A 14,806-nucleotide genomic window follows, 5' to 3' on the forward strand; every position below is an offset into this window, starting at 1 on the left:
CTAGAAATGGTTGTGCGTGAAAATCCCAGTAACTGAGCAGATTGTGAAATACTCAGACCGGCCCGTCTGGCACCAACAACCATGCCACGCTCAAAATTGCTTAAATCACCTTTCTTTCCCATTCTGACATTCAGTTTGGAGTTCAGGAGATTGTCTTGACCAGGACCACATCCCTAAATGCATTGAAGCAACTGCCATGTGATTGGTTGATTAGATAATTGCATTAATGAGAAATTGAACAGGTGTTCCTGATAATCCTTTAGGTGAGTGTATATACATACGCACACACATATATAAATATAATAATATATACATACACATATTATATAAACAAACTTATGTTAGAGGCAATTAATCATGATTAATTTGACAGCACTATTTGTGTGTGTGTGTGTGTGTGTGTGTGTTTTCATGGACTAATATAGTCATAAGACACAAGTTATGAATTGATTTCTTATGTATATAGTACTCTAAGGTCCTCAAGTTATATAAATACTTATCTATAATTTTACTAATATCATTAAATCACTGCAAAACTATTTACTATGAAATTTCCTGTTATTTGAAGGCTTTTTTAAATAGTCCAAATCACCAACTCAACTTGTAGTATCCGACGAAGAACGCCAAGGGAATCGATGTGATTTAATTTTCTAAAGTACAGACAGTCTGCTTATCATTACACACACACACACACACACACACACACAGTCCCAGTGTGCAGCATAATAAGAGTCACAAGTGCTCACGCAGCTGAACCTGAGGAGCCGTGGGACGCCAGAAGTGCAGAAGCGGGAGCAAGCATGCGGTCGTACAGGTGTGTGTTGTGTCTGTGTGTGCTGGCGTGTGTGTCCAGTACAGACGAGCGGATGAAGCTGACGGCTTTCCTGCGCAGTGTGTCTCCAGCAGCACTGATCTCAGATCAGCCCCTCATCACGGACCAGCACACTGCGGCTGGGCCCAAATTGCTCATCAAAGACGGGACCATCCAGGGCCTGACGCTGGACAAGTCTTATGTGTTTTACGGGATCCCGTTCGCCGACCCGCCTGTGGGAGCGTCCCGCTGGAAAGCACCCCGGCCCGTCACCCCGTGGAGAGGGGTGCGAGACGCCACCTATCCCAGAGCGCCGTGCATGCAGGCCTGCGTCGGACCCATCTCTGAGGAGTGTCCCAAGGAGGTGAGCGGGACACGACCACGGGCGGGACGTCTCTGATTCTGGGGCTTGTAAGATCAGACAAAACATTTCAGCTTCTTGGGTTTCATTAAAATCAAATAGCAATTTCTCTTGATTAAACAGAATTAGATTAACTGGGTTCATTAATAATATATACACAGAATAGATATAACAATGTGTTGTTCCATAAAGCCCTGAAAATGTCAGATTTTGTTCTATTTTATTTTATATGTTTGTTTTTCCCCTGAAATCTTTGGGTGAATTTCATGAAAGCGTTTATTTTCACTAAAAAAATTAAGGCAATTTTACCATTTAGATTCACATTACATTTTGACATTATTTTCATGACAATTAAAGCACATTTTCACACCAATATTCTTAATGACATAAAATTCCCATTAAATTCAATGAATTTGATATATACTGTATACATTTTTGTATCGCAATTATGTATATATATAATTTCCATTAATTTAATTCAATGGGCTTTTTTACATTAAATGAAAAAAGAATTCATATATATATATATATATATATATATATTAATAATTATTATTTTGCTTTAAAAAATAAAGCTATTTTTTTAAATTGTGACATTATTTCTCAGAAATGTCAAAGCAAAAGATAATTTCTAAAAAGAAAAAAAGAAAAAAAGACAATTTATGCTCATATTACAATAAGAAATTAGTATGAAAATACATAAAATTTATATTAATTCCAATCAAATTCAATGAATTTTAAATTAAATAAATATTAATTAAATATTTTTTTGCATTACAATTATATATATAGTTTTTTTATATTTATACTGTATATGTGTGTGTGTGTGTGTGTGTGTGTATATATATATAGAATGACTAAACTATTTCAATGAGAATATAAATATAAACTATATTACAAACAAACATATTCATAAATATATTTATTTAACGACTATATTGTTCAATAGGGGGATAATGTGACAATATTTCACTTCTATGTATCACAGTGTCTGAATGCGTCATTGTCTATACATACCTATATGTATTATTTGGACATAGGTCATGTGAGGACATCATATGGAGGTCAACATACAGAGTAAATGACGACAGAATACTATGTATTGTCCTGAATAGTATTTCCTCTGGTCAGGTGAGCGAGGACTGCCTGTACCTGAACGTGTTTGTCCCTCTGAGCGTGAGCTCCACGGCTCCTCTGCCGGTGATGGTGTGGATCCACGGCGGAGACTTCATCGCGGGATCCGCCTCGAAGGCGCTGTACGACGGACGCTTCCTCAGCAACTTCACGCACACCGTGGTCGTGAGCATCGCCTACCGCCTGGGTGAGACACTGAGACTCACAAGACAGGAAATAACACACGAACACACCGCTGAATCTGTCTCTCTGCAGGGGCTTTCGGCTTTCTAGTGTCAGGAAAAGACCCGGGAACATCAGCGGTGGGGAACTATGGGATTCTGGATCAGCAAGCGGCTTTGCTCTGGGTGCAGCAGAACATCGCCGTGTTTGGAGGAGACCCAAGCAAAGTGAGAACAACTTATAGAAACTTGTTTATAAAGGGGTAAATGTCGAATGCCTGAGCACAATAACTATACAAATTTAGTTAAAAATCGTTGTAAATATAAAAGAATAGCAGAGGCCAGAGCACAACTATAACGATAACGACACAGAGGAACGATATCAGTGGAATCACTTTCAGACTTTTAGCAGATGAACAACAAAACCTTTGACAATCAGAATCTTTCCTGCTATAAAGAGCTCAAGCATTTAAAATTTGTGCATTACACACACACAGTATATATATATGAGTTGTCAAATCGATTAATCTCAATTAATCGTATCTAACATAACAGTTTGTGTTCATATAATAGAGTTGTGTGTATATATATTAGTTTAGTTTATACATTACTTTATTGGTATTGCATGTGACATACAACAAAATTTGATAAAAAAATAGAAATATCTATTAGATAGAAAATCTCATAAAAAATATTTTATATTTTATTTATATATATATATATTTTTAATTATATTATTATATTTATATATATATTTTATATGTGTGTGTGTGTGTGTGTCTGTGCATGTATATGCTTTTTTTTATTGTGACATTAATTCTCAGTAATTGCAATGCAAAAGAAAAAGACAATAGAAATCAAAATGTAAAAAAAAAAAAAAAATCTAAATGATCCTAAAATTTCCTTGATTTCTATTATGCAAAATAATGATAATGATTTTGAATTTAATTATTGAATTAATGAATTTAAACAATAATAATAATATTTATTTTTATTTTTTTTGTTTATTTGATGTTAGGGTAAAAATGGACATGACTGCATGAATTTTACTCAAAGATCAAATAAAATTACATTTTCTCATGAGTTTGTGAAACAATAATGTAAGTTCCTCGTCCAGTCAGAAGTGTGTGTCTGTGTGTATTCAGGTGACTGTTTTCGGCGAGAGCGCCGGCGCTCAGTCGGTCAGTCTACATCTGATGATCCAGAGCAGCAAACCTCTCTTCAGACAGGCTGTTCTCCAGAGTTTACCTTTCTCCATTCCTCTGAAAACACGGTAAACACACACACACACATATGTGTGACCCCGAACCACAAAACCAGTCACAAGGGGCAATTTCTTTTAAACTGAGATGTCTGCATCATCATAACACTGAATAAATAAGCTTTCCATTGATGTATGGATTGTTATGATAGGACCATTTCTGGCCGAGATGCAACTATTTGATGGTGCAAAAAAATCTAAATATTGAGAAAATCGCTTTTAAACTTGTCCATTTATGTTCGTGATATTGCTGCATCCACTCACAAAAATATATTTTTTTAATATATTTATGGTAGGAAATTTATTTATTATTTTTAACTAATTATTCTGTGCCTCAGTTTGTTACAGCCATTAGAGCTCAGCCGAGAAATGTCAAATCATTTTCATTTCCGTTAATTGAAATAATGCTGAAATAATGTATAAATATAAATATTAGGCTACATGAAATAAAATTGTTGTTTTGGCAACTAACTGAAATAAAATAAGTTTAAGTTTCAGTACTAAAATGACTAAAAACTAAATTGCTCTAATCTGCTAAATGCAACTATAGAGCATAAAGATATTATTAATATATTATATGTATCGCTAAAAGCGCTATAGAAAATAAAACTGACTGGATCTGACTTAAACTCAACTATCAGTTGAAGCTGAAGTACTAAAATTACTAAAGCTAAATAGAAATAATAATGAAAAAAACTAAAGAAAATTATGAAGTGACAAGAACTTAAAATGTGAACATAATAAAGATAATTACATAAAAATATAATATACAGTGCTATGCATAAGTTTAGACACCCATACTAAAGTTGACTAAAAAGAGGAATAAAAAATCATCTTTTGGAAACTGAAATTAATGCCTTAATTAAAAAAAATAGGAAAAATCCAACCTTTAAGGACACCAGTTTTCTTTGTGAATGAATAATGTATCGTAAATAAATAAATGTTCTTCCTTAAAATACAGGGTGCATAAGTTTGGACACCCCTATGTTAAATTCCCATAGAGGCAGGCAGATTTTTATTTTTAAAGGCCAGTTACTTCATGGATCCAGGATACTATGCATCCTGATAAATTTCCCTTGGCCTTTGGAATTAAAATAGCCCCACATCATCACATAGCCTTCACCATACCTAGAGATTGGCATGGGGCACTTTCCATAAGATCATCTCTCAATGCAAATCAAACTAGCTATTAGGCTAACTGAAATAAAACCATGCCAATCTCTAGGTATGGTGAAGGCTATGTGATGATGTGGGGCTATTTTAATTCCAAAGGCCAAGGGAACTTTATCAGGATGCATAATATCCTGGATCCATGAAGTAACTGGCCTTTAAAAATAAAAATCTGCCTGCCTCTATGGGAATTTAACAAAGGGGTGTCCAAACTTATGCACCCTGTATTTTAAGGAAGCACATTTATTTATTTACGATACATTATTCATTCACAAAGAAAACTGGTGTCCTTAAAGGTTGGATTTTTCCTAATTTTTTAAATTAAGGCATTAATTTCAGTTTCCAAAAGATGATTTTTTATTCCTCTTTTTAGTCAACTTTAGTATGGGTGTCTAAACTTATGCATAGCACTGTATATCATTTAAAATGTATACATTTAAATAATAAAAACTCTAAACTATTATAATGTATAAAATATTAATAAATTATGAACTAATTAATCTATTACAAAATAATATTAATAAATACAATAATAGTATAAAAGTTATACTAAAATAACTCTGTTGGGTAATATAATAATATATAAAATAATAATTTTGACCCATGCAATGTATTGTTGGCTGTTGCCACAAATATCCCCGTGCGACGTCATGTGACTGGTTTCATGGTCCAGGGTCACATATAGACATGCATGAGATCAGTGATGTCCTCAAACACTGATGTGTGTCCCCAGGCACGAGTCTCTGAAGCTGGGGAAGAACTTTGCAAAGCTGGCCAACTGCTCGCTCGTGGACATGCAGTGTCTTCTGTCTCTCAGTCCTCAGGCGGTGCTCAACGCACAGATCAAGTCCAGTAATCCTGCATTTCACTCTCAGAGATCAAGCGCCTAGTGCACGGATTTCACAGAGATCATAATGAAGCGCTGGTTGTGTTCTCAGGCTCAAAGGTGGTGAATCCCTTCCGCTTTCTGGAGGTGTTTGAGAGCTGGGGGCCGTATATCGACGGGGAACTGATCAGGGAACAGTCCGTGAGCGCCTTTCAGAAAGGACACTGGCAGAAGGAGAAGCCCGTGCTGCTCGGTACAGTCAGAAGCAAAGTCAACATCACATCAGAATCCAACAGCTCAGGCTCATGTGTGTGTGTGTGTGTGTGTGTGTGTTTCAGGGACCACCTCTGAGGAAGGCGTGATCTTTGTGTACGGCGTCTTCACCAAGCCTGTGTCACCGGTCGAATGCACAGTCTACACGACGGCCATCTTCAAACATCACGCCATCAAAATCCTGCGCAAATACCTGCCGCTCTACACACACGCCGACCGCAGGGACATGCTAGCACAGGTTAACACACACAATCATGTTTCATCTTTCATCAGCATCTCTCACTTCACTTTCCTTTCAGAAGACATCATCAATCCCTCTTAATTTCTCAACAATTTGTCACTTTTTCACTATAAGATCTGATGCACAGAATCAGATTTTTACTGAATTTTGTGGCCAAAAAGCATCTTTCTCCACTGATGGCCTTTCAAAAGTATCTGTGTATGATGATATTATCATATTATAGCCTAGTATATGGTATTATAGCATCATATCTGTTGTTTTTTTGGAGGCTCTTAAAAGCGTAAAGTGCAAATGTATTGTGACTTTGTATGTCACAATTTCGTCTTTCTCAGTTTTGACTATTTATAATTATAACTTGATATAGTTTCGACATTTTAATCTCCATAATGATGATTTAGTCATAATTAAAAAATAATAATTAGCCTATGTGAATTAGTATGACATATTTTAGGCTTTTTCTTATCATTTTAACTTCGTATGTCTAAACTTTTTAATCTCGTAATTATGACTTAGTATGTCATAAAATGGGTTACTATAATAGAGCATTGCAATTTTGCTTAGTTATATTTTCAAATAATTATGACATACTAAGTCTCATAAATATGAGATGAAGGTATATTAGGTATATTTTCAAAACATATGTTTTGAGGATGTGAAACGAAGACAAATGCTGAATTCGGAAGCACACACTAGCACACTTCTCTCACTATTTCTGCCATAGAAAGCTATGGTTGAAGTAGTAAAAATAATATGCTAATATGCAGTTCTGAATTTTGCAAAAGATTCAAATTCAGAAGCCTTTAAATGCTCCTCCTGTGTCGCACACTAGAGGGCGCTGTGACTCAGTGCTGGATTCATCAGGCTTCAGGAAACCCCTGGATAGTGCAGGACATTACTAATATCACACATTATTTAGGATGGATAGTAGGCCTATACACATGGAGACGCAGACTCTTATTTTTTAACTAATTATTCTGTGCCTCAGTTTCAGTTACAGCCATTTTAGCAGATCTCAGCCGAGAAATGTCAAATCATTTTCATTTCCGTTAATTGAAATAATGCTGAAATAATATATAAATATAAATATTAGGCTACATGAAAATAAAAATGTTGTTTTGGCAACTAACTGAAATAAAATAAGTTTCAGTTTCAGTACTAAAATTACTAAAAACTAAATTGCTCTAATCTGCTAAATGCAATTATAAGGCATAAAGATATTATTAATATATTATTTGTATCGTTAAAAGCGCGATAGAAAATAAAACTGACTGGATCTGACTTAATAAACTCAACTATCAGTTGAAGCTGAAGTATTAAAATTACTAAAGCTAAATATAAATGAGCAGAAATAATAATAAAACAAAGAATAAAGAAAATGAAGTAACAAGAAAATAACTAAAACTTAAAGGGGTTGTTGATTATGATTTGACTTTTCTAACTTTAGTTAGTGTGTAATGTTGCTGTTTGAGCGTAAACAACATCTGCAAAGTTACAACACTCAAAGTTCAAAGCAAAGGGAGATATTTGCTTTTAAAGAAATTGCTTTTTAAGGACTACAATAAATGGCTGGTAGAGACTACACCACATTCCTCCTGAGTTAGTGATATCACTAACACTAAAATTTACATAAACCCCGCCCCCTGAACACGATTTATAGATTATCAAGACAGAATATGCTAATCAATGACTAGAAGATAACTACACATAAGCTACATAAATTCATCAAGTAAACATTCAGAAATGTCCTGTTGCTTCTACATGTTGTCACTTCTTCTTGAGTCTCTCCATCATTGTCTGACTTCGGTTTGAACATAAATGGCTAAAAGTTTTTGAAATTTTCAGTGCATGTGTGTGTGAGTGCAAGCTGTTGAAGCTCCGCCCCCTGTGCCGGGAGCAGCAGCTCATTTGCATTTAAAGGAACAGACACAAAACGGTGCGTTTTTGCTCACCCTCAAAAAGTGACAATTTTAACATGCTATATAAAAATATCTGTGGGGTATTTTGAGCTAAAACTTCACATACACACTCTGGGGACATCAGAGATTTATTTTACATCTTGTGAAAAGGGCATTATACCACCCCTTTAAAATGTGAAAATAATAAAGATAACTACATAAATATATACATAATTTAAAATGTAATGTATACATATTTAAATAATAAAAATTCTAAACTATTATAATGTATAAAATATGAATAAATTATGAACTAATTAATATTCATTTATTACAAAATAATATTAATAAATACGATAATAGTATAAAAGTAATACTAAAATAACTCTGTTGCGTAAAAGGCTGCACTATAATGTGTTTTTGTGTGTGTGCTGAAAGTGATCCGTGTCCGTGAAGAGAGTTTTAGACCGCAGGCGGTGGATTCTCTCTGTGTGTGTGTGTGTGTGTGTGTGTGTGTGTGTGTGTGTGTGTGTGTGTGTGTGTGTGTGTGTGTGTGTGTGCGTGTGGGAGGGAAGGCTGCCTCCATATGTGTGTGTGTGTGTGTGTGTGTGTGTGTGTGTGTGTGTGTGTGTGTGTGTGTGTGTGTGTGTGTGATCTGATGAGTGTTTGGTTACCAGGTAACAGATAGAGATATTTAACCTACAGAGACGTGAAAAGCTCTAAACAAGCGCTGACACATAAGCATATCATCTCAACAACACACTGAATGTTTACCCTACTCTTTACCCTTCACATCTGTCTGAACTCATCATATTCAACATGCTGATGTTCAAGAGTATGTTCACAGACACAGAGCTAATGTCGTCCTGTCCCGCGGGTTTTAAAAGTGAAGATTCACAAAGCAGAATCAATGAAGTGACTGAACACAGTCTCTCAGGGCCAGACTTCAATAATCAGATTATAGTTCATCGGGCTCAGCTTCAGTCCAATATACCTGGAGAAACTGATCTGATAGCACAATCATTCATCTTAACGGTGTCATGTGACTTGCTGTATCTCTAGAGCCACATGATGATGATGACATAATTATGCTTTTATTCAGCAAGGATGCATTAATCTGATTAAAAGTGACAGTAAATAATGTTTTCTATTTCAAATAAATGCTGTTCTTTTGAACATTTTCCACAAAATATGAAGCTGATAATAACTGATTATAATCAGAAATGGGGTTTTTTAAGCAGCAAATCATCATATTAGAGTGATTTCTGAAGGATCATGTGACACTGAAGACTGGAGTAATGATGCTGACAATTCAGCTTTGATCACAGGAATAAATCACTCTTTAAAATATATTAAAATATATACATTTCGCCAGATAAGAAAAACAAATCATGGTAAATTATTTTTGATAAATACTTGACTTTTTATGTCCCAATCATCTCTTTTAAAGTCATAGTTTTGACTTAGTATGTCATAATTTTGACTTCATCTCATAATTATGACTTTTTAAGTAATAACTTTGACTTTTTAAGTCATAACTTAAGCTTTTTGTCATAATTTCAACTTTGTCTCATAATAATGATTGACAAAAGTATCTTATGTGGTGGAAATGGGCTTCATTTTAAACTCTAAATATTTCACAATGTTTACTTATAGATGCATCCCTTTGTCCTTTCAGATAGTGACTGACTACATCTTCCTGTGTCCGTCCCGGAGAGCGGCCCGTGCCGCTGTGTTGTCCGGGAGCTCCGTGTGGATGTACGTGTTCGATCAGGTGGCGAGCGACCGGCGCGTGTGGTCGGGTTTGTCGTTCTGTTATCATCACGTGTGTCACGGAGCAGAGCTGCCGTTCCTGTTCGACTCGGCGCCGGTGGCAAACTTCACAATGACTCGACCTGAGCGACTGCTGTCCAATCGCATGCTGTGTTACTGGGGTGCGTTCGCCCACGCGGCTGACCCCGGGTCACACACCGACACGAGCGCCTTCTGCCGACAGCAACGGCCACCGGCATGGCCTCGCTACACGGCTGACAGCGGCTGGCTGATCATGAACCTCACGACGCACACACACACACAGGCAGGGTCACGTGACGACATCTGCGACTTCTGGGACACACTGCGAATATACCCGTGACTGCAAAAAAAATATTTTCTTAGTATTTTTCTTTTCTTTTCCAGTACAAATATCTAAACGTACACTTGAGAATCAAAATGACTTCAAATAAAGTCTTGTTTTCTGTAAAATGGTTAAAAATTAAGTGAGTCTAAGCTTGAACCAAGACAAAATGTCTGCTAGTGTGGTCCCCTTTGAATTAGTTATGTTTCTGACCCCCATTTGCAAATATTTTTGTTTTGTTTTAAACAAACTCGCTTGATTTTGGTACACTAGGTGGTTCTATATAGAACTATTTTAAAGAACACTTAATGCCCAAAAGGATCTTTATAAGGAGAACTGTCTTTGATTACATAATACTTTCATGTTTAACCGGTTATTTAAATGTTTCTAGTGATAATATTTGTTTATGAGCTGTTTAATTCATAAAATTGAATTAAAATGAAATGCATAAAATGATTGGAACCCCTAAAAGGTTCTATATATAAAGCGCCTGACGGAACCCTTGAAGGTTCCGTATAGAACCTTTTCTTTTAAGAGTGAACATTTTTACTGTGTCAAAAACTCTCTGAATTGCATCTGTTTTTATTTCTCCTAAGCGATTTAAGTAGAATAGTCAAAGACAAAGTTGAGAACTCTACTAAGTCTGTAATACTTGTTTCTAAGAGTTTTTATTTTGTGCTCAATTTTATTTTATGTAAAAAAAAATTAAGCAAAGGAAACTGTACATTTTTTTGCATCCCCAAATAAATTGTAATAATATATATATATATATATATATATATATATATATATATATATATATATATATATATAAACTCAAATTTAAATATATACAGTGGGTACGGAAAGTATTCAGACCCCCTTAAATTTTTCACTCTTTGTTATATTGCAGCCATTTGCTAAAATATTTTAAGTTAATTTTTTTCCTCATTATTGTACACACAGCACCCCATATTGACAGAAAAACACAGAATTGTTGACATTTTTGCACATTTATTAAAAAAGAAAAACTGGAATATCACATGGTCCTAAGTATTCAGACCCTTTGCTCAGTATTTAGTAGAAGCACCCTTTTGATCTAATACAGCCATGAGTCTTTTTGGGAGAGATGCAACAAGTGTTTCACACCTGGATTTGGGTATCCTCTGCCATTCCTCCTTGCAGATCCTCTCCAGTTCTGTCAGGTTGGATGGTAAACGTTGGTGGACAGCCATTTTCAGGTCTCTCCAGAGATGCTCAATTGGGTTTAAGTCAGGGCTCTGGCTGGGCCATTCAAGAACAGTCACGGAGATGTTGTGAAGCCACTCATTCGTTATTTTAGCTGTGTGCTTAGGGTCGTTGTCTTGTTGGAAGGTGAACCTTCGGCCCAGTCTGAGGTCCAGAGCACTCTGGAGAAGGTTTTCGTCCAGGATATCCCTGTACTTGGCCGCATTCATCTTTCCCTCGATTGCAACCAGTCGTCCTGTCCCTGCAGCTGAAAAACACCCCCACAGCATGATGCTGCCACCACCATGCTTCACTGTTGAGACTGTATTGGACAGGTGATGAGCAGTGCCTGGTTTTCTCCACACATACCGCTTAGAATTAAGGCCAAAAAGTTCTATCTTGGTCTCATCAGACCAGAGAATCTTATTTATCACCATCTTGGAGTCCTTCAGGTGTTTTTTAGCAAACTCCATGCGGGCTTTCATGTGTCGGGCCACTCTGCCATAAAGCCCCGACTGGTGGATGGCTGCAGTGATGGTTGACTTACTACAACTTTCTCCCATCTCCCGACTGCATCTCTGGAGCTCAGCCACAGTGATCTTTGGGTTCTTCTTTACCTCTCTCACCAAGGCTCTTCTCCCCCGATAGCTCAGTTTGGCCGGACGGCCAGCTCTAGGAAGGGTTCTGGTCGTCCCAAACGTCTTCCATTTAAGGATTATGGAGGCCACTGTGCTCTTAAATATATGAGTGTCACAGCAAAGGGTCTGAATACTTAGGACCATGTGATATTTCAGTTTTTCTTTTTTAATAAATGTGCAAAAATGTCAACAATTCTGTGTTTTTCTGTCAATATGGGGTGCTGTGTGTACAATAATGAGGAAAAAAAAATGAACTTAAATGATTTTAGCAAATGGCTGCAAAATAACAAAGAGTGAAAAATTTAAGGGGGTCTGAATACTTTCCATACCCACTGTATATCTGAAAGTTTGTGGATGGTACATTTACTGCAAAAACAGCATGACATTGTGTAATGCACTATAAAACGAAATGCATAATGGCTGAAATGGGAATAGCATGCGAGTGTTACTATTTCTGCCACATAAAGATATGGAAGAAATATGAGTAGTGTGATAGTTTGATACTCTGAACTCAGTCAATGTCTTTACAGGAATTCAATCTCGTTCAAGTCAGGCACAGCAGCTCCAGTAAAATATCACATTTCTGGCTCTTTTATACCTGTCTGGTATTTAAATGAACATATTTGCCCATAATAATAACCAGCAAAGATCCAGATGACGAGAATGAGGCGGAGTGGGGTCATATCGATTGCTATACGTGTCAAGCCTGAGTAATATCGTACACTGAGATCTGATGAGCTGTATGTAAGAGGGCAATTAAAAACTCAGCATCACCATCACACTTCAACGAATCTGAGGAGAACAACAGGAGATCCTTTACACACATGCAAACAGTCTAGAGTTTATAGGTGGATTAAAGTCTTGTTTGTATTTGTGAGCTCACGGCGTTTGTTTGCTACACTGAATGGTTATGCTGGTTGACTAAACCGGCTCAAACATGTCTGGGCCAGACCTGACCTGAGCGGGTCGTTTCAGCAGGGTAACTCACACCAGATAAATTCACAAAGACAAAGCAACAAAACGCACCGAAATGACACGCGGAGGTTATGAGAAACCATAAAACACACAGTCTGGCCCTGGCATCAGCGAGGGGACAGAATTAGTGTTGTGGTGTATTTACAGGCCCGATGATTTCTCTCCGGACCCGCCGGATAAGTGATGTCTTCCATATGTCAGAGTCCCTCGGGCACAGATCACATCAGACAGTGAACGGATCCTCTGCCAGGATCTCAGACTCGGATTCCTGCCCGTTTTACTCTCCCCACAGTCAAAAACGTCCTCTTGAGTCACAACAAGAGACAAACGAGGAGAAACGGGACGATGAAATGAGACGGCACAACAGTCCATTCCTGCACCAGACGATCGTTTGCAAGCAAATTCTGCATACTAGCTACGTTTACATGAACTGAGAGCTATAATGAAAACACCTCGCCTGGAAATATAACGATCCGATCTTTAATCACCAGCATAAAAACCTCTGAGTCTGACCTTCACACAGTCGTGGCTCGCCGACTTAAATGTTTGCACTTTGAATATCAAAAAGGTCATGATTGTGTTCGAGCCATTTCACTCCAGGGTGCTTTAGAAATTTGATGCCACAAGATAAAAAAATTTATGTATTAAATGTTTAGGTAAAATATTAGCCAATGGCCAAATGGTGCATTTAAAAAATTTATTATGAAAATAAAATAATAATAATATTAAAAACTAATAATAAATAGAACACAAAAACTATATTATTTAAATTAATTTCAATGCACATTATTCCAAATTTATTACAAAATTAGATACATTTTATTACACCTCCCCTCCAAATGAATGAATATACATAAACACGCTGCACGGTTAGCATTAGCAGTCATTGTCCTTGCTATGTCACATGAGAAATAATTCAGATGTGTAATTTTTTGCTGCATCATGGGAAACGAGATGAGATGATGTGTCTCTAGAGGACGCCTGTGTGTCCTACAGCACAGCTTCAGTCTCGGACAGGACGATCCCTGATGAATTAACAATGAAATACCTGTCTTTTAGAGCTGATTGACCCCTGTCAGTCGTTTCCCATCATGCATCAGTCACACGTGAGTTTAAAGTCCTGCTGTTGTCCTCTCTCGTGAGGGTTTCTCTGCCCTTCATGAGGCCATTAGGACTGAACTCATGACACCAGCGCTGAGCACAGCAGGATTGTGGGTCTGTGAAAGATTGCACACACGGGTTTCAAATGGAAATGCACAAGCTAGCATGATCTCTGATGTGAGTGACGCGAGTGAATTAAACCAAACACATCAAATCAAACGATCTGTCACTGCGCACATGCTTTCACAACCTTAACTCAGTGGAAAATGTATTATTAAAGTTAGAAGACGTGACCAGAAGTGTGGGCCACTAGTGTAGGAAAGACAAAATATCAAAAAATAATCTTGTATGTTGGTTCCAAAACATGCAGGTTAATCTATTATAGGCACCGAACAGCACAAATACATCAGACATAAACAAATGTTTGATGAAGGAAGTGAAATTTCAGTTAGGGTGAAAACATTAACCGTCTGTGTAACGATGACTGTGTGTCAAGCGATCTGTTAAAGACAGGTGTGAATGTACACAAACACACACCTTCATGGCAGATTTCAGTTATTTTGTCGTTTGGTGCTCAAACAGAGGATAATTACAGCGAAATGTTGACAGACAAGCACTGAAAGGTTCTGTCAGGAAA

At 36.9% G+C, this 14,806-nt stretch overlaps 1 protein-coding gene and 1 long non-coding RNA gene across 3 annotated transcripts in view; one reads left to right on the forward strand and one right to left on the reverse strand.

The window, feature by feature from the left end:
- Window positions 1-662: 662 nt before the first annotated feature.
- Window positions 663-10,945, forward strand: LOC307157967 (crystal protein). Its single transcript, XM_079870034.1, has 8 exons — window positions 663-1,175; window positions 2,304-2,493; window positions 2,562-2,695; window positions 3,613-3,740; window positions 5,632-5,750; window positions 5,837-5,977; window positions 6,063-6,235; window positions 9,812-10,945. The coding sequence occupies exons 1-8, from the start codon at window positions 801-803 to the stop codon at window positions 10,265-10,267; spliced, it is 1,716 nt and encodes a 571-aa protein (XP_079726160.1). The 5' UTR covers window positions 663-800; the 3' UTR covers window positions 10,268-10,945.
- Window positions 3,667-14,806, reverse strand: part of LOC307157979 — a 58,866-nt gene continuing 47,726 nt past the window's right edge. Inside the window, exons 3-4 of one of the 2 annotated variants that reach the window (XR_013821156.1) lie at window positions 14,117-14,285; window positions 3,676-3,729 (exon numbers count right to left, since the gene is read on the reverse strand). This is a non-coding gene — a long non-coding RNA (uncharacterized lncRNA). Of the gene's footprint in view, window positions 3,730-14,116; window positions 14,286-14,806 lie in introns of both variants that reach the window. The other variant, XR_013821155.1, reaches the window with a different exon arrangement.

This window comes from Squalius cephalus, assembly GCF_949319135.1.
Source record: "Squalius cephalus genome assembly, chromosome: 4".
Classification (NCBI taxonomy): Eukaryota; Metazoa; Chordata; class Actinopteri; order Cypriniformes; family Leuciscidae; genus Squalius; species Squalius cephalus.